The sequence below is a fragment of the Lentinus tigrinus genome (genome assembly GCF_003813185.1).
Source record: "Lentinus tigrinus ALCF2SS1-7 unplaced genomic scaffold L226scaffold_9, whole genome shotgun sequence".
NCBI lineage: Eukaryota > Fungi > Basidiomycota > Agaricomycetes > Polyporales > Polyporaceae > Lentinus > Lentinus tigrinus.
Genome location: NW_027137918.1, coordinates 26009 through 46813, shown reverse-complemented (window position 1 = coordinate 46813; position 20805 = coordinate 26009). Strand labels below are relative to the sequence as shown.

The 20805-nt window shown below is 56.7% G+C and overlaps 12 protein-coding genes and 1 non-coding gene across 13 annotated transcripts; 5 read left to right on the top strand and 8 right to left on the bottom strand.

The window, feature by feature from the left end:
* Positions 1-106: 106 nt before the first annotated feature.
* L226DRAFT_612053 (uncharacterized protein) lies at positions 107-2546 on the bottom strand. The gene is made up of 6 exons (XM_067686344.1): positions 2401-2546; positions 2258-2346; positions 1977-2197; positions 975-1915; positions 226-913; positions 107-169 (listed from the first exon to the last, which is right to left on the bottom strand). The coding sequence occupies exons 1-5, from the start codon at positions 2433-2435 to the stop codon at positions 259-261; spliced, it is 1941 nt and encodes a 646-aa protein (XP_067536302.1). The 5' UTR covers positions 2436-2546; the 3' UTR covers positions 107-169; positions 226-258.
* A 90-nt stretch (positions 2547-2636) lies between these two features.
* L226DRAFT_t84 lies at positions 2637-2709 on the bottom strand. Its single transcript has one exon. It is a non-coding gene; the product is annotated as a tRNA-Phe (tRNA).
* A 95-nt stretch (positions 2710-2804) lies between these two features.
* Positions 2805-3614, bottom strand: L226DRAFT_386780 (uncharacterized protein). The gene has a single exon (XM_067674449.1). It carries the CDS (start codon positions 3436-3438, stop codon positions 2926-2928), a length of 513 nt encoding a protein of 170 aa, XP_067536301.1. The 5' UTR covers positions 3439-3614; the 3' UTR covers positions 2805-2925.
* Positions 3615-4170: 556 nt separating this feature from the next.
* On the bottom strand, positions 4171-4522 carry L226DRAFT_612052 (uncharacterized protein; the record flags this gene model as incomplete). Its single annotated transcript, XM_067686343.1, has 2 exons — positions 4484-4522; positions 4171-4418 (listed from the first exon to the last, which is right to left on the bottom strand). Exons 1-2 carry the CDS (start codon positions 4497-4499, stop codon positions 4171-4173), a joined length of 264 nt encoding a protein of 87 aa, XP_067536300.1. The 5' UTR covers positions 4500-4522.
* A 250-nt stretch (positions 4523-4772) lies between these two features.
* L226DRAFT_484654 (uncharacterized protein) lies at positions 4773-6893 on the bottom strand. Its single transcript, XM_067677068.1, has 5 exons — positions 6288-6893; positions 5912-6226; positions 5752-5862; positions 4912-5693; positions 4773-4858 (listed from the first exon to the last, which is right to left on the bottom strand). The coding sequence occupies exons 1-4, from the start codon at positions 6887-6889 to the stop codon at positions 4925-4927; spliced, it is 1797 nt and encodes a 598-aa protein (XP_067536299.1). The 5' UTR covers positions 6890-6893; the 3' UTR covers positions 4773-4858; positions 4912-4924.
* Positions 6894-7103: 210 nt separating this feature from the next.
* Positions 7104-8406, top strand: L226DRAFT_386766 (uncharacterized protein). Its single transcript, XM_067674448.1, has 4 exons — positions 7104-7153; positions 7210-7253; positions 7322-7638; positions 7695-8406. Exons 1-4 carry the CDS (start codon positions 7111-7113, stop codon positions 8350-8352), a joined length of 1062 nt encoding a protein of 353 aa, XP_067536298.1. The 5' UTR covers positions 7104-7110; the 3' UTR covers positions 8353-8406.
* Positions 8407-9159: 753 nt separating this feature from the next.
* L226DRAFT_386746 (ribosomal P1 domain-containing protein) lies at positions 9160-10121 on the top strand. The gene is made up of 3 exons (XM_067674447.1): positions 9160-9256; positions 9403-9468; positions 9535-10121. The coding sequence occupies exons 1-3, from the start codon at positions 9254-9256 to the stop codon at positions 10009-10011; spliced, it is 546 nt and encodes a 181-aa protein (XP_067536297.1). The 5' UTR covers positions 9160-9253; the 3' UTR covers positions 10012-10121.
* A 422-nt stretch (positions 10122-10543) lies between these two features.
* L226DRAFT_386728 (uncharacterized protein) lies at positions 10544-11827 on the top strand. The gene is made up of 3 exons (XM_067674446.1): positions 10544-10927; positions 10976-11169; positions 11230-11827. Exons 2-3 carry the CDS (start codon positions 11004-11006, stop codon positions 11652-11654), a joined length of 591 nt encoding a protein of 196 aa, XP_067536296.1. The 5' UTR covers positions 10544-10927; positions 10976-11003; the 3' UTR covers positions 11655-11827.
* L226DRAFT_533805 (uncharacterized protein) lies at positions 11228-12005 on the top strand. The gene has a single exon (XM_067680549.1). The coding sequence runs from the start codon at positions 11651-11653 to the stop codon at positions 11960-11962; it is 312 nt and encodes a 103-aa protein (XP_067536295.1). The 5' UTR covers positions 11228-11650; the 3' UTR covers positions 11963-12005.
* A 1062-nt stretch (positions 12006-13067) lies between these two features.
* On the bottom strand, positions 13068-14512 carry L226DRAFT_386696 (uncharacterized protein). Its single transcript, XM_067674445.1, has 4 exons — positions 13868-14512; positions 13701-13809; positions 13278-13640; positions 13068-13215 (listed from the first exon to the last, which is right to left on the bottom strand). Exons 1-4 carry the CDS (start codon positions 14471-14473, stop codon positions 13211-13213), a joined length of 1083 nt encoding a protein of 360 aa, XP_067536294.1. The 5' UTR covers positions 14474-14512; the 3' UTR covers positions 13068-13210.
* A 608-nt stretch (positions 14513-15120) lies between these two features.
* L226DRAFT_569979 (uncharacterized protein) lies at positions 15121-16692 on the bottom strand (the record flags this gene model as incomplete). The annotated part of the gene is made up of 4 exons (XM_067684378.1): positions 15121-15405; positions 15499-15833; positions 15892-16003; positions 16072-16692. 4 exons carry the CDS (start codon positions 16690-16692, stop codon positions 15121-15123), a joined length of 1353 nt encoding a protein of 450 aa, XP_067536293.1.
* An 823-nt stretch (positions 16693-17515) lies between these two features.
* L226DRAFT_386679 (uncharacterized protein) lies at positions 17516-19298 on the top strand. Its single transcript, XM_067674444.1, has 6 exons — positions 17516-17693; positions 17745-17903; positions 17959-18595; positions 18654-18768; positions 18827-19180; positions 19240-19298. Exons 2-6 carry the CDS (start codon positions 17863-17865, stop codon positions 19257-19259), a joined length of 1167 nt encoding a protein of 388 aa, XP_067536292.1. The 5' UTR covers positions 17516-17693; positions 17745-17862; the 3' UTR covers positions 19260-19298.
* Positions 19299-19492: 194 nt separating this feature from the next.
* Positions 19493-20281, bottom strand: L226DRAFT_533801 (uncharacterized protein). The gene has a single exon (XM_067680548.1). It carries the CDS (start codon positions 20250-20252, stop codon positions 19548-19550), a length of 705 nt encoding a protein of 234 aa, XP_067536291.1. The 5' UTR covers positions 20253-20281; the 3' UTR covers positions 19493-19547.
* Between the last annotated feature and the right edge of the window lie 524 nt (positions 20282-20805).

Below are 20805 nucleotides of genomic sequence, written 5' to 3'. Positions count from 1 at the left end.
ACGTCACCGAGCTGCATTCACCACAGCGGGACAACTTCAAGCTTCAAGTTGCTAATGCTGAGGAGACGAGTCATGACTCATAAACATGCGCGTCAAGCCACACTAGCGGCCGTACATACACATATGGGCAACGGAGCAATCTATAGGTTCCAAGGATAGATACTATCGGCTCTCGCTAGCTGTCAGTCGCAGCCGAAGTGTGCATACAACAAGGATGCGACGCACCATATCTCGGGTATCGTTTCCACGTAAGCTATATCATGCATGTGCGTTCTCGGGCAACGCGATGTCAAGCAACTGATCCAAATCCGACCACCAGAGGTTCCGCGCGTTATCCCATGCACGCCTTCGCTCTTCTAGACATGCCCTGCACCAATGCCCCATCTCCGGGACGGCTGTCTTCACGTTTAGAGCACTGCGGAGCGGGTCACGAACTTCGGCCTTCGTGTACTCCGCCATCTGACCCCACCACAGGGCGTTCCGTGCGCCCTCGGCCCGGACGCATACATCGAGCTGGCAAGGCTCGCTCGGAGGCGTGAGTGCGAGGATGCGCCACTTTTCTTGAATGGTCACCCGGGCGCGGTACAAAAGGAGGATGTCTTTGTCTGATAGATCGACTTCGGCCCGCTGGGACGCGATGTCGGACCAGAACTGCTCATCCGCGAGGAGAGAGTAGAGCGCCTGCTTCTGGGCGAGCGATACTTTGAGTTCTCGCGAGAGGGAAAGCATCTTGATAGCCTCGCGGTAGGGTCGACCAGTCAGTTTGTCCCCCGGAGCGGGAATCTCGGTGCTGGTCCACGGTCCGAAGGCCCGCTGTTCGGCAAGCCTGCCTAGGACTTTGCAGGAAACGGCGGAGGAGGCGCGCAGCAGAGACATCACGGTGTCCATTGATGCGGTCATAATCGAATGTTCCCTAGATCGCGATGCAGACGATGAGTGCTCAACGGTGCAGGCTCGGGAGTGACATGGCTTACATGGGTATCTCCAAATAGTTCAAGAATGTCTCGAAGTCTTGCAGCTTTAGGTCGTTCACCTCGACCACCTTCCGTCCACTGACGGTGGTCCAGGAGCGTTCGGCGAAAACGCGTTCGAACAAACCACAGTGCCGCTCAAGGCGCGACTGCAGAAGGTTGAAATACATTCCTTCAACCTTGACGACGATATTACCGTCTCGGTACCAGAACTCCCTAGACCGCGCGCTAAGGGGAGGGAACGCCGGCAGAGCTGCGGATTGAGCAGGTGCCAGTTTAGCGGAAGAACGTTCCTGAACAGGTGCCCCATGGCCAGATGCAGGAGCAGGCGCGAATGGGGTCGAGACAGGGTTGAGCTCGACTATCTGTGGTTCGGCAGGAGCAGAATGAGCAGGCGCAGAAAAGTCAGGTGCAGCCTGAGACTTTGGCTGGAGGACGGGAAGGGGTGCTGCCCCAGATGCTGCGACCGCAGCAACTGCTGCTAAGTTGGGACCGATAGGCACGGACTGAGGAGCTTCAGAGGGGGGGATTGCAGCGGGCTGCGGTGTCGACCGCTGGGCGTTTCCGGGCTCTGTGGAAGATATCGCATTAGGTTTCGATCGCCGCTTCGCTATCGCTTTGGGTAGAGTCCGAGCATCCCTTGTCGGCTTAGGAACCACAGTCCCTGCTGACCATGGGGGAAATAGAGGTAGGGCCTCACGGAAAGAAGAAGGTTTAGAATGCGACAAAGGGTCAGCGGATGCGTCGTGTCGACTATGAGACGAAGTGGGCTCCGGTACCGTCGCTCGTCCGAATGGCGGAAGGTTAGGATGGTACTGCCGTGGTTGCGTGACGTCTATTCCACCTGTGGTGCTCCGAGCATGCATGCCCCGAAGCTGTCTTAGTCTGAGGAACATCGACCGCTTCTGTTCGAATGGGTTTGGCGGCGCGAGATCGTCGGCGGCCTGCAAAAAACCTTGATCAACTTCAATTCGCAAGATCACCAAGCGTGGATTGAACACACACCCGTTTTGCTGGAACCTTTGGGTCACTCGCGCGTGCTTGCGAAACATTATCTCTCGAGTATGAAGTGCCACCTGTCACTGACACCGCATCCGCCTTGCTGGCGAGACTAATTCTTGATCTCCTCACACGGATCTTAGGCTCACTACAGTCGTCGTCATCGTGGTCGTCGTCATTGTAATCGCCGTCATCAGGGTCGTCGTAGTCGAAGGAAGGAGAGGAGTCTTCGCGCGGCGACAAAGCAAAGTCAACAAAACACAGCACTTCAAGGACGTGACACATACCTTTCAACACAGCCTCTTTATCATTATCGTCATTCACTTGAAGTTCGCCCGGGGCAGGGCATGGGCGAGCTCTCAAACGAGATGTGTACCTGTGATCATGTCAGACTTTCTGCCCAATGCGAACAGATAACACTAGGACTGACGGCACGATGTTTTCCTGTTGTTTCTCGGAGGACATGGTGGTACGAGTCGAAGCCAAGCGCTGACCTGATTCGTATCAATACCGCAGTCACGATCGCCTGCATTCCCTCTGATGCACTGCAGCGTGCAGTACTAAACACAAAGAGCTGCGTTCCACGCGGGCGGGGGTGGGGTAATGTCAGACCTACCAAGGTTGTACAGAGTGATCACCCAAAAACTTCCGTACCCCACGATGTAATGCCAAGAGGGTGGATTGAACACCCGACCTCCAGAACTTCAGTCTGTTGCTCTCCCAGCTGAGCTATCTCGGCTTGAACGATTGCGCCTTGATAATCATCATCACGGTATAACGCCCCCGCAAATTTGGGCTGCGGTACTACGTCGGATAATCCATCGTCTCCGCTCCCATGAGTCCTGGCATTCCTGCAGACAGTCCTCGCCCCAATCCCAATCCTCCTTTAGCTCATCCCCATGCTCCTCGACAACGTCATACCGTAGCGAATTCTCGTCCTCAAGTCCGCTATTCATCACATAGAGCTTCCAAAGCTCTTCCCGCGCTCGAGCGTCCCGAGCTGAGTCCCCCAAGAAGGCGCGGGCAACAAGCCCGCTGCAGCTGAATGTACGGAGAGCGGCACGTCGTCGAACCGTTGACGTCCTTGAAAGGAGGAAGTTGCGCCGTTACAGCTGCAGGCCGTCCCGCGCGGTGACGAGGTCGCACATGTCGGTGCTCGTGAGCGTGCTGTGGTCGGTGGACGTGCCGGATCAGAATTCGTCGCTCGCGAGGACCTCGTAGAACGCACGCTTGAGGACGGAGGGAACCTTGTACGCCTACCGGGAGATCGGGTGGATAGCGGCGACGTGACTATGTTCGTCGTCGCGTTTATGGGGTGGACTTTCAGAATACCAGATCGCCGAGAGACGATCGCTGGCTTCTCGGAGGACGGTGGTGAATGAGAGCGCAGCTGCCGCTCGTAGAAGAGAGGCCGTGTGGTGTTGGTTGAGGTGCGGTGCTGCGTACACTGTATCCCCAACTTGGTCATGAGAGAAGAGGCCGGCGAAGTAGCCGTAGTGGTAGGACAGGTGTTCGCAGTACAGCTTGAACAGGGTACCTTCGGCCTTGACGATCACGTTGCCGTCGCGGTGCCAGAGAAAGTGCTGTCTTTGTTGTCGTCTTCGCAAGCGGTGTCTACCGTATCTGAAGCGGAGGATACAAGGGTATCATGGTCGACCTATAGTATGTCCGGCCCTTTGCATTAGATAGTATCCGTGATTATGAACTGATTCCGCTCACCGTCTCTACGGGGTCGGGTCTGCCTTTCACCAAGTCTGGCGGAAGCTTAGAAAGAACGGCGTCGTTCATTGCTGGCTGGCGAGAACGTGGGTTATTGTACGGGACTAGACGCACTTACTACTAGTAGAAAAACGGCGGCCCAAAGTCGCATAGAGGACCTTTGTCTGCGAGAGGCGCAAGAGTCATTGTCTCCCCTTAAGATTGTTTCACCGGATCGGGGCGCTGTCCAAGTAGACGAATCACGATGAATGACACATTCTGTAGATGAAGATAGTTCAGCGGGGGGACCGAGGGACGTATGTGATAGAGACGGTTACCTAGACGTCGTGGCCACCAAGTGTCTTCCTACGCATACTGAATGCCTTGTGAACTAGATCGGGTACGGATGCAACAACAGACGCATATACAGTGATATATGTGACAAGTGTCCGAAGAAATGCGCATACGACATATCTACTACGTCGAGATAACCTCAGACTCTTCAGGCTTTCTTGGGCGCGGCGGGATTGTACAGCGACGGCGGCCGTGGGAGGAGAAGGGACGGGGCCACAGGCTCAGCATCCTTGCCGATGGGCAGCAGAGAGCCGGACTGAGAGGTGGTCGGAGTGGCTGCCGACGATTGTGACGCCGCCTTCGCCTGGGTCTTCGTCTGAGGGGCGAACGGAAGCCGCACGGTCGTTCCCGCTTTCGTAGTCGGTTTCTTCGGACCGAATGCGTCCTTCACGGTCACTGCGACGTGCAGTCATCGACGGCGGTCAGCGCTGGAAGGATTGAAGCAGAAGGCTGGGACATACAGGATTTTCCGGGCATGTTGGAGGAAAGGGTGTTCGTGCAGGGGGGAAGAATGAAGTGGCAAGCTAGCGGCGGATATCCTAAACCTTTATACATGCCAGCAGTCTGCGTTCGGCCACAGCTGGTGGGCAGGGACAAAGAGATGCATTGACGTTGGTCCGAGTGCCGACAAAGCGTTTGAAAGAGCAAGCAAGACCCACAGTGGTATGACGTCCTGACAAGACAATAGACCGACAATAGGCAAATCTGGAACGCACGGACTCAGCATATAGGAGAGCACGGTGATGCGTACCATGGTATTAGCACAGACAGAATGTCCGGCGACAAGATAGATGACCGATACATGAGTACATAGGAACAAGAATAACAATATCAACCTGTCCTCGAAGCCATAAGCAACGCATGACTGAAACACGGTAGACGCACTCACCTTCGCAACTCGCTCACATTTCCTCGTCCTCGCCCTTCAACCCAAGGAGCACATCCAGCCTCCTCCACAGCTTCTCCCTCTTCTCCGACCACGCATCCCGCCGTTCGCTCACACACCCGACGCAGTAGCCCATATCCGACCAGTCCATCTCGATGAGGTCCTGCAGGGCCCCGATCGCGTCCTTCATGCCCTGCTCGAACAGCCGGTTTTCAATCAGTCGCAGCGTCCACTCTACGTCGTCGCGCGCACGCGTGTCCGCGCACGTTTTCGCAGCCTGCAGCTTTTCCGCGGGAGCGTTCTTGTCGTTCGCGAAGGGCGCGAGCGGGCACGGGAGTACGGACGGCAGGGGGGCCCTGCACGCGACGCTCATCCACTCCTTTTGCAGCGCGTCTTTGGCGCGGACGAGACGCACGAAGTCAGACGCGGCGAGGCGGGGGGGAGGTGCGTTCTTCTCGTCTTCCTCGGTGGCGATCCGGAGAGGGTATGGGTCGTCGGAAGACTCGGCATGTACGTATACAGCGAGATCCTGGCCAAAGCTCGCCATCCGGAGAAGTTCGTAGTATGCGTACTTGAGCACGTCGGGCACGTCGCACTGTTGCGCGAGGAGAATCGTCTCGACGGCGTGTTCACGAGGTTCTGAAGAAACGTGCGAGAGGTCTTGTGGCCACCGTTGACGGAGGAGGTGCGTCGCAACGCTGAGGACAGCCTTGAACTTGAGTGTATGCGCCGCGCGTAGGAGGGACGCGAGCACGGGGAATGGCGGTGGATTGATCGCGTACGCACTACGAACTTCCGAGTCAGCTTGAGTGCGTAAGAGAGACAGGAGACAGTGGGACGTACATTCCGGCATCGAGCGCCGTGAGCAGTCGCTCAAAATCCAGCACGCTTACTCCCTTGACGACGTAGACCGGGCAGCTGTCGACGATGTCTGGCTCTTCCCCGCCAGAGTCCCTGTACATTCGATGAGGTGAGCCTAAAGTCACTCAGGCAGATCACTTACCGTCCGTCGCCGCTAAAGAGGGCCGAGAAGTACTCGGATTGCTGCATGAGGCGCGACCTGTGCAGGCGGAAGAGCGTGTTTTGGACCTGCACGACGACCGAGCCGTCAAGATGCCAGAAGTTTGCACTTCGCTTGCGTGCGACCATCTTCTGCTTTCCCTTGTCCTTCGGTTTGTCGTTGACTTTCGTGGTAGACGGAGGAGGCATAGCAGCCGCTGCGGAGGACGACGCTTTTTGAGGGGTAGCCACAGGACGCGGGAGGGGCTGAGAAGCCGGTGGTGGTCGGGCATCGCTCCGACGAGGACGTTTGGCCGGTCTTCAAAGATATCGATCAACGTCTAGTAGGGTAGGTAGAAAGAAAGAGGATGGATACTCACGGAAACGAGACCGGCTGGGTTGCGGGCAGCTGCGGCAGCTCCGAGGACGCTTCCTCATTCTCCAGCGCCCTCTTCGTCTTCGCCGCCGAGGACGCTTCCCCATTCACCAACCCCTTCAATCTCTGCAGTGCGGAGGTGCGCGTCGACCCTGCGGTTTTCCTCGTCATTGAATTCTTGATATACGAATGCATATTTCCGCTCAAAGTAGAAGCCGGGGACTCTGTCGGCGATCCTGACTGCTTGACCTTGAGATGGCGCGTCGACCTGCGCGGGTTCGTAGCGGGTGTCTGCGGCAGTGGCTCCTCCGCGTCCTCAAGCTTGGGTGACGGGCTTCTCGCAGGCGACTCCGCCTCTTGTACACGTGCTTCAGGTGCCTGAGGCGCTGAATTGGGCTCTGAGTTCCTCGAGGCGGACGACGTGCGCATCGACTGGCTGAGCGCGAGCAGCTCCGAGGCTTCGGGTAAACTGGTGTCGCCGCTGGTGTCGCTCAAGTTGTCGTCGTCCGAGTTAGCGTCAGAGTCAGAGTCAGAGTGGGATTCGGGCTCAGGGAGGACGGCGATGGAGACTTGACTCTGAGGGTTGCCGGCGTCGTCCTCGAGCATGTTCAAGTCGAGGGCGGGGCGTCCGACGCGAAAGCCCGCGCGCCCGACGCGTCGCGTGTGTCACGCGTTCGTCACACGTTACGAGCCACCGTCGGCAATGCGTCGGCTCTGTCCGCTTCAGGCTTAGCCCGGTTTTTGAGCTTGAGTAAGCATTTGCAGGGTGAAGCCGACAACGTTCATCATCTCTCTCTTCCCATTCGTGTAACGGCGTATATTACAAGATGTCTGTCAAACCCGAACCGAAGCCAGAACCTAGACTCTCTGGTGAGTCGCCCATCCACTGACGTTAAGACCGAGATGCTGAACAACTGCACATGTAGAGGTGCCGGAGGCTGGTCCGTCTGTGCCGAGTGGTGTTAAGAGAGTGAGTCCCATTAATTGCGCACCATCCTCCGGAATTCATGCGCCTGATGTTCTTGTCGCTCGCGATAGAAGGCGGACACGGACGACTCCGACGAAGCTGCGAAAAAGCCAAAGACGCAGGATGAAGATGTGCTACCCGACGACTCGGAGACAAAAAGCGAGGAATTCTGGTACCCCGACGGCAACGTCGTCATCGTGGTGAAAGACACCGCCTTCAAGCTCTACAAGGCGCGGGTCTCCAAGTACTCCGCCGTACTCGCCGCACAGTTCGCCGAGGACGATGGCGCGCACGGTCGTCCGACGATGGAAGGCTGTCCCGTCTACGAAGTCGAGAGACTGAGCGTCCACGATTTCACGCAGTTCCTGGAGGCACTTGAAACACCCATGTACGTCTCATCCTTCCTGTGTACCGCCTACGCCGTGCCCGAACCCCCTACCCCAGCGCGTTTGCCTCGGATCCCCTCTCACAGGGGACAGTCATATCCCTCCTCCGCTCCGCAGATGTGCTGGACTGCGCCGACATGCGCGCTTTCGCCATCGAGAAGCTCCGTGCGTCCTGGCCGAACGACAAGCCCAAGCTCCCTGGAGGAAAGCGTTCCGTAAGTCTCGCTGCCCGCATCATCCGTGTCTCGCGCGAGTGCGACGTCCCCGAGCTACGCAAGCGCGCCTTCTACGAGATCCTCCGCAACCCCCACACCTGGACTGCACTCGCACAAAATCACACCGCACTCAAGCTTCCGGAGACGGACGTCATCGCGCTGCTGTTTGCGCGTATGGGGCTGCAGCAGCTGTGGTGCGCGCTCGTGTTCGAACCGCCCCTTGGCGCCGACGGGGCGTGCAAGACGTGCCAAGGGATGAGGCGGGGCGGATTTTCTCGTTCGGCGGTGTGGCGAAACCAGATGATCGAAGAGGGACACTTTGAGGCGGGAAGACAAGACCCGATAGGGTATCTGGAGACCCTGTTGACGGAGAAGCGGCACGAACTAGAGGCTCCCGGCCATACAGGATGGTGTGCGGCATGCATACAGGACCGGGCGAAGGCGTGGTCGGACGCGCAGGTAAAGTGGTGGGCGAAGCTAGACGACTGGTTCAAATCATAGCCTGCGTGTATGATGTGCAATTCGCTTGCATTAATGTGACTCGTTGCGATGCTTGGTGCCATGCAGCTCGAGGGCCCGGAGAAGGTGTATATTCGTACCTTCTCCATCTCAAAGGCAAGTAAGACGCCTCAGGGGGCTGGAACTCCAGGCGGCGTAGTAGCAGATGAAGCTGTGTGCGCGCGGAAGATGCAGATGGAGTGGATTGATAGGGCAGATCGGGGGATGAACGCACCGGGGACGTGATCTCGGGGAAGACGGACCCGCTCGACACCTGCAGGCACTCCTCACCGAAGAGTGGAAGGGCATCGCGAGTGGAGGTGGAGTACGGTCTGTCTGCTGCAGCGGGTGAAATCGTGGCAGAATATGTAGCGGAAGCCCTTGTCGTGGGACGGCTGGTTGAAGCTATGATCTCGGGCCAGACTGACGAGTTGTGCCGTTGTACGTTCATCGTGCAGCAGATAGTGCGGACACACTATCTTTCGGGATTACGACTCACCTCGAGTCGACGCCTGGATGCGCAGCGGGAACTCGTTATTCAATAACCCTCGCACCTTGAAGCTTGATACCGGACCCGGAAGTCTTGCGATGGATCATGTCGGATATGTGTCAACGGTACCGTTTGGCAGACGTTGTTGAGATGTTAGAGTGCAATAGATAGATAGATGTGACTGACAGGCTGAGCAACATATGACTAGTGCGCAGAGTCAGGATGACGGTAACGAGCAAGGACAAGTCCACGATATAGACGCTTGCCCGAGCCGGCCCGATATGGAAGGGAGGAGCCACGTGGGTGCCGGTGCCGCCCAACGCCTCCGGAAAGCTTGATATTCGCAGCTCGTCCAGCACAGTCCACCCCTCATCCCCTCAAGCCCGTCCTCCCCGGCCCCTCAAATCTATCCAAATGGTCAGTATCTCTTCTACGCTGCCCCGCGTCGCTGCTGGTGTGGTTTTGCTGCTCGAACGAGGTCAAAACGACGCTGGATTGGCCGTCTCAGGACCGGATGTAGCCCAACTCGCCGAATCAACACACTAACTCCCGTCCTTCCCCAGGCCTCCGCAGAACTCGCCGCGACCTACGCCGCCCTCATCCTTGCCGACGATGGCATTGAGATCACCGTACGTTTTTTGTTTCCAAGATTCCGCGCCGGAAGTCAAAGTTTGACGTCTGCGTCCTTCCCATAGGCCGACAAAATCACTGCTCTGACCAACGCGGCGTCGGTCGAGCTCGAGCCCATCTGGGCATCCCTCCTCGCCAAGGCCCTCGAGGGCAAGAACGTGAAGGAGCTCCTCTCGAACGTCGGTGCTGGTGGTGCCGGTCCCGCGGCTGCTGCTGCACCAGGTGCTGCGGCAGGCGGCGCCGCTGCCGCCGACGCACCCAAGGAGGAGGAGAAGAAGGAGGAGGAGAAGGAGGAGTCCGACGACGACATGGTGCGTTCCATCCTGCCTTCACGTCCCCGAAAAGATTTTTCTGACATGAGGTGTGTTCCGTCCAGGGCTTCGGTCTCTTCGACTAAGCGCGTTCAGCCTTGGTCTGCTCCGTATGTCTTTGTCGCTTTGGTGTTTATCGTATCGCATAGCAACATCTCGCACGCCCCCCATTGCCCTCCCTATTGCGTTGTATTATCCATGTCCCATCTACTACGCATGCCAAAAACCTGAAAACACCACGCACTGCACAGTCTGCGAACGCCGCACAACGATAGAGCTATATTCGTGCCTCAGGTATGTGTCAGTCCGATCGGGGAACGTCGTAGCATCCTGTCATACAAGCACGCCATGCCCTCGGTAGGGAGATGTGCCCTCGCGGACGACCCGTCTCTGCGAGGGGTCCTAGACCGAACGCGCCCGCTGCTGTGGATACCTGCAGTTTCGCGGATGTATGTACCTTCACAGATGCCCATTCAGCGTGCTTCTGTCGTTCAATGTTCCGCAGCCGGTATGCTCTGCTCACTGCCAATCCGGTGCTGCTGATAATTTTTATTGTTAAGCGCACGAACGCTTCCTGGGGCGTGTGTCGCTTCAAGTCGCTTCTGTCGCCGTGGAGGATGAACCCTGTGCTCGTACGCGTTTGGGAGAACGAAGGGAGGACCGAGAGGACGAGGACGGTCGGGAGGCAGGTGTTGCTTAGTCAGCAGACGCGTTTCGACTGCTATCACGTGACTTCTCTGGCCTCCTCCAGCACTCCGTCGAGCACGCAGAAAATCCTACATTCTCGAGAATCCCTGAAACGGTTCTTGTGCAAAGTTTCAAGATCATCGATCACCGCTGGACCAGCGAGGAGGGGAAGAGCCAAAATGTTGAGTGTCACAGTCACGTGATAGTGGTCGAAAATGACTTGCAATTGGGCCTACCTTACGACGAGTTGGACGGCTGCATCCTACAGGACATTGAAACGCATACATCGAGACTCGAACACTCCGGCGCATTATGGGTCGCGGATAGTCGGACATTCACATTTGCATGGGTACAGCACCGCTCAGCCTGGCCCCGCAGAGTTCGTTACTCGGGTTTCCTCGTACTACTCCCATACCGGACTTGGACGGTGTTACGTCGACAGTCTGCGCATGGTGTGGTGGTAAGGAAGGATGAATACTCTACATAACCGGAGCTTACATGTTTGTAGATGCGTCAACGTCGCGCTTAAGGTAGGGATGCAGCTTGTTCGACAGAGCGTGCTGGCGGAGTCAACCCCTGGACGTAATCCCTACGGCTGTACACCTCATATCGTGCATGGCGGCGCACATGTCGCTCCTCATAATTCCTGCGCTGCGCTGCCCCCGTTCACACCGACAACCAGCTTGCCAGGATTTACAGCCAGTGAGCACCCCGCCATACTCTTACTCTTTCCCAGCCGTACGTAGCTGTAGCTCATGTCAGAACCTGAACATCCGCTCGCAATCGCGGACCTCCGAGTCGCGGTAGCCCCTTCCCGTTGGGACATCGACATTCCGCTCGACGTCCTCCTCGCCATCGTGAAGTGCGTGGCTGACGAGGAGGCAAGATCCGAGCACCCGACGCAGGCCCATCTCTATCGCGCAGTCGTCCTCTCCTCCGTTCCGCAGTCGCAGCACTTCGCGCGCACGTTGCAGCAGTGCCCCGAACTTGGCAAGCTCGCCGTCTCTCTCCAGATCCGAGCCCTGGGACCGTCGCCGAGATTCTACGAGTACGTGTTAGATGAGTTCCCGCGGCCCTGCCCCCATACGCCATCGGGCGGCTGGAGAACCTGGAGGAGCTCGAGGTCCGAGCCTTCAGAATCCCTTTCAGCGATGCAGATTGGTCGCAGGACAAGACGTTTGTCATGATATTCGCGGGATGCTGCCCGGAGTTGCGCCGGCTGTCCCTCTTCAAATTCGCGTTCCACACCTTCTACCGCCTTGTGCGGGTGGTGAGGTCCTTTCCAGAGCTTCAGGATCTGAAGCTCATCGACATTCACTGGAAAGACCGGGAGGAGAAGGAGGACCCATGGGAAGCTCCCGATCCCGCTCTGCATAGTGGACGGTGCGGCAAGCTTCAGACGGTCAAGCTCACGATGGAACCGGAGTCCACCGCCCAAGGCTGGACCTTCAACAACTACTACTGCAGGGCTCAGAGCGCTGTCTGCAGGACTTGACTTTGCGGTGTCGCTTCCTGCGCAACGTAGGCAGTATCTACGGTACGAGCTTGCATTTCCTCCTACCGGGGAGGGCGAATCCGATCCCTTGCATCGTCCAGGACTGGATGCCTTCTCGTGTCTCGAGGACCTTCACCATGATCTCGGCCGAGCCGAGAAACATACCGCTCGTCGAGGATGCTTTGGAGAGCATCGAAACCGAGCGGGTCGCAGAGCTACGGCTCGACGACATCTTGTCTAAACCGCCTTTCCTCGACCTCGAGCGGGTCGAGTGGGTTTGCGTCACGCGAAAGCCGAAGGATACCTGCGACGAGTGGACGACGGGCATTCGTAGTCTTCTTCCGCAGCTGGATGAGAGGAAGATCCTACACACGCTCGTCTGATCCAGAGCGTTGAAGGACCGATACTCATCGTGAGTGAGATCCGAAGGGTGCGAAGTCCAATTGGGCGTGCACGAGGGGAGTCCAAAAGGATAGGAAGAGAGAGAGAGAGAGAGCCGGTGGGAGGTGAGAGGGAGAGGGAGCTTGGGAAGCGAGGTAGGCGTAGTAGGTAGACTTGTACGTCGAGTAGTGTGCGATGGACCGCTTTGGCGGCCACTCGAGAGCTTGCAACGTTGAATGTCAGAGACTAGAGTCAATAGTGAGCGATAACGAGCGAAAGCGAGAGGCTGCGAAAGGATACAAAGTCGGAGGAGTCGAACTCAAGGTTGACTTGGTCTAAGCTGAAATCTCGCGGTCGAAGGGGGAACCAATAGTGGTTCTATTAGAGGTCCTAGCTAGTCGAAATATACATGCATGCTGTATAAGATGACGCGGTCGCTATGTTCGAAAGTGTCCAGGGCGGCGGAGGCGTCAAAAGAGCTGGAAGGGAGGGAAGAACATAAGTACGAAACTTCAGGAGGCGCGATCACGAAGGCACGTAAAGTGGAAAGGGGAGCTGGATCAAATTGTGTACGAAGGTGAGGGTACGTCGGCACTAAATGAATGGTACAGTACGATTGCTGAGGATGTCGCGCAGGTGCTCAAATAAATTAGAAGTTGAGGGGGGAAGCAGAACGCGGTACCGCGTCGAGTGCGGCGGATAACGGTATGCGATGAATGGCGGTTTGGAGAAGGGGAAGAATTAGTGCGAGGACTGCCAGGAGGAGCAATGAGATGCGTGGGAGGGCATGCAATTGGAGGATACTCGACTGTGCTGCGATATTGGAAGGGGTAAGCATGGGCATTCTAGTCCGATGACCGTTCAGTATTATGCTGTTCGCCGCACTACGGTTAGACAACATGGAAGGCAAACTCATGAGTAAGACAATGCTCACTGGTGTCAACCTTGCATGTGAATCTGCTCCGGAGCCAAGATGCAGGGACCTTTTCCTCCACTTCACGAGCCGCGGCCTCACATTTATCCAGATTCTCCGAAGCATAGTAACGTAACACCCAGACGACCTTCTCGAGGCGTTGCCACGTCGTCAGTACATTCGTGGATCCCTCTCCCAGAGTGAATGCCGATGTTATGAGCCTAGTCGTCTTTGGCTCGCAGTAAAAGAGCCACAATTTGACGATGACTTCTTGAATACTTGGGGCGGATACGTAGCACAGCATATGTTCCCAAAAAATCGAGTAGTCCTCGATAGAACTGAGCCGCAAGGTGAGCGATCGTAAGCGAGTGAAGTGCGCGAGTCCTGGTAGAGGGCTAGTGAGTTAGTGATGACTTTCTGACGTTGCGGATCGCGCTCGCGTACCGGCAAGATGTTCACTGGAGTGGGCGACACCAACCTCCATGCTGAGGCTCACAATCATATCGCCCCACATTGGAGAAAGGGCGAAGGCAATTGGGAGACTTGCGTCTACCTTCAACCAGTCGAAGAATCAGCGATGACCCTCCGAGATTAGATACATCAACACATACCGTCAATGATGTAAGAGCTTGATGAAGACGTGGATGACGTTCATCGGTTGGAAGGACATCCGTCTCTGGGTCGTAGTCTGCACAGATCCTGCAACCTGCCAGGTTTAAACTCTGCACATATGGACAGGACCAGAGAAACTGGACCATGTCGCCAGGCTCTTCGAATACGATCGATTGTAGCATGAGCTCGGTCATTGTTGCGAGAGAGCCGAATGTCTGGCAGAATAACAGTGGGACAGTGGTCGGACTGTACTCGGCTGCAGCATCGATGAATTCAGCGGCTTTGAGACTGGTCAGCCGTGCAACGACGTGTGGGGGCAGTGGATGGTCGTCCAGCTCGTCTCGACTCAGAGCACAGTCGATACGCCATTCCATTATTATGCGCTCAACTAGTCGGCCATATTCTGGCTTCTCGTGTATCGTCGCTGCAAAGAGCTCGCACTGTTTGGCCGTGGAAAGCCACACGGTGTTGAAAAGAAGAACTTGAGAATGCCTGCGCATCGCCCGACACGTGAGAGCGCAGGCGGAGAGCGTAGCATGGGATGTTTCTTCAGTGCCGACGGCATCAATAATGAGGAGGATTATGTCCAGCGGTCTAGAGGTCATGGAGACGAAATTGGATGTGCTGGCAGTGGTAGTGATTCGTGGCGAAGGATGGTCGGCGCCTATACTAGGCCACGTCAGAACCGGCGGCTGACGCGTGACCGGTTGCGTTTCTTCAGGACAACCGAGATACCCACTGCACAGAATAGGTAGACTGTGTGCAGTTGCAGAATCTCTTAATGTTGGATAGAACTCGGGCCCAGTCAACAGACAGCGGTAGGTAACACCCTTTCCCACCTCCGCAACAACTCGAACGACCTCCCGTCGTATGCCTCCGCGTACTAGTACCCCGCCTCTCGATTCGTCTACGGCGTCCCCTGGGCTGCGGCGCGGAACTCCTCCGTCCCCGTTGCTCTAGCATCGGTGTGCTCATGCACCGCCAGGTACTTCGGCGTCGTACGCGCCGGCTTCAAGCTCTCGTCGATCCTGCTAACCCCGCCCCCGCCCTTGCACAGGACGTACCGCGTGCTCCGAACCCGCTTCGGCGCCTTCGCGAGCATCCCTCTTCGTACCACCGATTGAGTTCCTCCTGGTCCTCAGGCGAGACTACCATGGCTACGACACGCACGAACCGTCCCTCTCCCTTTCCCGTGTTGTGGATCGGGACACTGAGCTGCTAGTAGATGCGTGGAGCGAGGGACATCTCGCGCTCACTGCACATCTGACCAAGGGTCAAGCTGGACGGGCTTTCGGTCATATGCGGAGACCCAGCGGGTGCAAGAGAGGAAGGTCGGGATGGCCATGCGCCGGAGGGGAATGTGTTCGTTGTCCGCCCAGTCGTTGAACTTGGCCTCAGGGATCGCGGGCCCGGGCTCGACCAGAATGAGGAGCAGGCTGGGTGCGGAGAGGTTGGACCCGGAGTGCGTCCCTTGACTCTGCCGGGCGTCGTATTGGACGGTGCGATCTTGTTCGAAAAGCATGGAAGGTCGGATACCCTACCACAGACGTGGGACTATTCACCGTACGCAGGTCAATAACGTGAAAAGAACGGAACAATGGATAGCAGGACGATGCTCACTCGTATCGACCCGGCATGAGAATATGCTCCGCAGCGAAGGTGCGGGGACCTTCGCCTCAACTTCGCGAGCTACGGCTTCACACTGGTCCAGATCGTACTCCGATTCTGGGTACCTCATGACCCAGACGACCTTTCTGAGGCGTGTCCACGTCGTCAGTCCCTTGCCCAGAGTGAAGGCCAGTACTTCACTCTCGGCCTTCGTCGCGTCGCCATAGATGCATACATTTATGGTCAGTTCTTCGAGGCCTAGAGCATGCACGTAGCTGAGGATAGACGGCAGCTCATACACGCTTGAAGGAACGAACCACAGGTCAAGCGAGCGCAAACGAGTGAAGTGAGCGAGCCCTAGTAGAGAGTCAGTGATGAGCTCCTGCGTTAGCAGATCGTAGTAGCGCCTGCGTACCGGCATAGCTATGGACAAGCCCAATGGTGTAGTACTGTTGGATGCTGAGGCTCGTGATCAACTCGCCCCATATCGGAGCAAGGACGATGTCGAGCGGGAGCATTGTGTGCATCTTCCATCATTCAAGAAGGAGTGGTGAGCGATGACTTCCCGGCAGACTAAGAGCGCGTAGATGCATACCTTCAGGGACGTGAGAGCTTGACAGCGACCAGGATAATGCTTCGCAGCGGGTAGGCGAAACTCCTCCGGCTCTTCGTCATGATACGGCTCGAGACCACAATGGTGTAGGAAGAGAGTCTGTATGTATGGAAAGGACCAGACGAGTCGAAACATGTCGCTAGGATGCTCGAACGTGATTGAGCACAGCGTGAGCTCCGTTAGCGTAGCGAGAGAGCCGAACGTCTTGATAAATGATAGGACAATGTCAGGGTCCGGCCCATTTCCTCCGTCGAAGATATTGAGGAATCCGATGAGTTTCACCGACTTGAGACTCGTCAGTCGTGCGACGACGTGTGGCGGCAGTGGATGGTCCTTGAGCTCGTCTCGGGCCCAGCCCTCTGGACAGTCAATGGTCATGCGCTTAACCAGTCGGCCATGTTCCGGTATTTCGTGTATTGTCGCTGCAAAGAGCTCGCACTGTTTGGCCGTGGAGAGCTCGACGGTGTTGAAGAGAAGAACTTGAGAACGCCTACGCATCGCCCGACACGTGAGAGCGCAGGCGGAGAGCGTGGCATGGGATGTCGTTTCTGGGCCGACAGCATCGATGATGAGGAGTAGTATGTCCAGCGGTCTGGAGGTCATTGAGACAAGCTTCGATGTGCCAGTAACCATCCCACTCGGTTGTCGGTGGCAAGAGAGATGTTTCGGCGCCTATACCCCGTGGCACTAGGCACGTGGCACGCGGCTACATCGCCATGCAACTTGCAAGCTCTCTTCGTCTTGTATAGATCACCACGCGTGTCTAGTCGACAGACAGCGGTATACTACTCCCTCGAGTCCCAGCTCTAGATCTGAAAAACTCAAACGACACATCATATGCCTCCACATACACGACCGCCACCCGCTTCACGCGCATCCACGGCGTCCCCACCTCCCGCTCTGCTGAACTCCTCCGTTTGAACAAGTTTCGTCTTTGATATCTAGGACGTCTGTCCATATTCTCCTTGCCGACAAGCTCTTTCTGCTCTCGAGCTCGTAGCCACAACTTCCTTAGGTTGGTACGAGTACATATGCCAGAACGCGCGGCCGCGCCAGGCATGGCGGCGCCCAGTCTGCGTCGGTGGGACCAAACACATGATACCTCTGCAGTCTCTTATCTGCACGAGAAACCCGTACGCCATTATTGCAAGCTATCTAACCATAAAGTATACACGCGCACTCGCACGTAAGTCTTTCAAATGGCCTATCGTACCGCGTGCGGCGTACTCACCTACTAACGTCGTCTCCCGCGTAGCCCAGCATCCCTGAAGGCATCCTCCTCGTTTCTCAGACCCGACTCTGTCGTGTCCTAATACGGGGACAAAGACTAGTACAATAACGAGCACGTCCCGCTTCGCATTCGCATTCTCGTCTTCCAGTCCTGGTCGCGCTGGGTCGCGGCGGCGAGAAGTCCGCCTACTTCGTGCTCTCCGCCCTCACTAATCTCGACGCCATCAACCAGCGGTCATAGTCGATTCTCCCGCACACACGCAGCGAGCGGGAGAAGTACATCATCTACCGTATTGGAGTCCTCGACCGCCGCAGACACAGCAGGCTCGATATTCCCATTCCCCCGTACGAGGGCGCCGAGTACGACCAGAGCGGTACGTTAGCATCGTCCTCATTGATGTCGACTCATTGTACAGACTAGATAGATATTATGTAGTCTAAACGGGGACAAATTACGCGTCGGTGGCTGAACTTTTCCACGGTGCCGCAGCTACACTACATAGTTCGTGCGCATCTCTCCTGTCTCTGACTACGACCACGACCATGGCAGACCACGGCACCACCGCTGTTAAGAAAGAGAAAAGGTAAGTAAAGGAGCCTCCTATGTTCTACAGCAAAGGAACTGACCAATGAATGCAGCACGAAGACGATCCTACTGGCCGCCCCTGCTCCCCACTTCCCCTCGCGCCTGCCCCCGGAAGTGCTCGACACCGTCATCTTCCTCGCTATCAGTCCGGTGTCAGGAGGTTACAAAAATTATCAAATCAACACTCGTACTCTTCTCGCGTGCGCCCTGACATGTCGCGCGATGCTCAGACCAGCCCAGACTCACCTCTACAACCACGTTATTCTGCGGCCCGTTGACGAGCCAATTCTCGCCTTTGCACGTACCATCGATGCCAATCCTGCACTAGGACAACTCGTTAGGATTTTCGAGCTACACTACCATCCCACGCCATCGTTTTATCCGCTCCCAGCGCACGTCGCCGGGCGGCTGTCCAACCTTCGTCAGGCCAAATTCGCCGGAATTGTGAGGCATCACCCCGCCGACATCTCATTCATGCGTCTCTTTTCCGGATTCTGTCGATCTCTTACGCATATAACTCTTGCCTTCATTGGGTTCTCGACACTGTCGGACCTCACTCGTCTGGTCTGGTCTTTCCCAACACTCGAGTCCCTCAACCTACAGTGCTGTGCATGGAGTGTTTCACAGTTCGACGACCCTCCCAAACCCGCGCTTCATCCGGGACATGTGTCCAAGCTCACGTATCTCCAGGTAAGTCCAGCGCACAACACCATCTCATCGATGGAGCTGACGTCGCCCACACCCACAGTTACAGCTCGATTACCCGGCGCCAGCACCGCTATCGCTCACTCCGTTCGGGACCAACTTGACTGTACTCGATTTGCATGCGCAACACACTTATACGTCCACAGTCCAGCTACAAGGTGCGCAGCATGCTCCTAGTAGGCCGTACGTATAATAGTGACCACTTGTTGACTGCAGGGATCTCGGCACTCGACAAACTCGTCACCGTCACCCTCCGCCTCACGAAAGACGACATCTCGGTCCTCCCCGCTGCGCTCGTACACGTCCGCTCTCCGAACCTGCGCAACCTCCGCATCATGCACCGGGTTGAGTCTCAGACGCGCGAAGCGACCGTGTGGCAGCTGAACGCGCTCAAGCCCAAGCTTGCGGATATCTTTAGACGACCGGCGTTCTGGGGCCTCGCTCTGTTCCATTGGGCGGTCCTCTGCCAGGTCCTTCCAGGTGACGCGGAGCGACAAAATTGGAAGAAAGCGGTCGCGCCGTTCTTGCAGGTGATGGCCGACAGGAATATTCTGCGGCTTACGGTTGAAGGTGAGCTGTCTATTTCTTGCCACTGTGCTGGAGTACTCACGTTGGTCTTGCGCTGTCAGAGCATCCGAAGCCAATGTGATGCATTGAAATCCTGGACTCGACTGGCTATATACGCTCTTCTTCGGCTGTATACGCTGAGCAATCGGATCCATCTTCGTCTCTTCCACAATTTGTCGCGAGAAAACAGCGAGTTTGGGGACGCCAGTTGAATTGTGTTCAAACTTGGTAGGCGTTGCTAACGAAGACAGTAAACAGCGCGCAGTCCCGTATCAAGATGCCCGGAAAGCCACCAATGAACACGAATCCACTTCCGCCTGCCCAATCCTCTCCGTTCACGCTGTGCGTACATAACTATGCTGCCTTATCTTCAGCTTCTCTCCCAGCTGCTTGAAAACCTCCACACCCGCCTCTCGAACCTCGACACTTTACCCAACATCTCCTTCGTCCACGGCGTGTTCAGTGCCGCCTTGAATTCCACCGTCTCGCCCGCATGTGCATCCGTGTACTCGTGGATCGTGAGGTACTTCGCCACCCTCCCCTCCCCGTACTTGCTCACAAGCTCCTCCTCCGTCCCTAGTACCCGCACGACCTTCAAAACGAACCGCCGACTCCGCGCCCACTGCGGGATCTTCGTAACCATCGGGATATGCTCCTCGTCATACCACCGGTTGAACTCGTCCTCGAGCTCCGCGGGGACGTCGAACTCCGCAACGCTCGCGTATTCCCCAGGCTTCGTCACCTCGTACCCCGCGCGCGGGGGGTGCACAGGCTCGTGCAGCTCGTACGCGCGGATGTCCAGCAGGGCGATGCGCGACATGATCGAGGCTTCGCGCGGGCTCGGATTCTGGATGAGCGCGACGTGCGCGGGGTCGTCGAGCGACTCGGGCTTGTCGAGGTCGTAGAGCGCGAGGTGTGTAGGCGGGGATGCGTCGGTTGAGGTCCATCGCGACCAGGAGTGGAAGCAGGGAAGTAGGATGCGGTCGGGGACGTGTTCGGTGTCGTACCAGTCGTTGAACTCGGCTTCTGGTATGGTGGGTCCTGGTTCGGACAGGACCACAAGGAGACCTGACATGGCGTGTTGAGTCGAGGACACAGAAGGTTGTGAGAACGTCGATGCACGACTTGGTGAGTGTTTCCTTGACGTTATATCATTTGGAGACCTATTAGATGGATCACGTTGGCGAACCGGTGAGTCGTATTCCTTCGCGGCATCCGCAGGTAGCTGACTGATGACGGCTAGGTTCGGAGCTCTGAGGGTTCACTATGCGGGCTACGCTCGGAGATAGCTGGTAGTAGCGTCCGAACGGCTTGCGTGATCATCAAACCACGTACCTCCGGTCGGACTGGTCACTGCTTACATGTGACGGAGGACCGGCATGCTAGGTATGTTTCATTGTGGGGTGTCATGGCTGTATTAATACGAACCTCTCCTCGCAGGAGGTTTAATCAGTAACACGGATTTGTCGAGGCTAGGCTGTTGAAAGCATGTCCGGAGAGTGCTATGCATCCCGCAGCGCAGTGGCGTGAATGACGTCACAATATTGCGGCTGCTGCTATTGAAGACCCTTTATGGCAAGCAAAGGCTTTCGATTCTAACAATAACAAAAAAATACCCTCTGTTCACT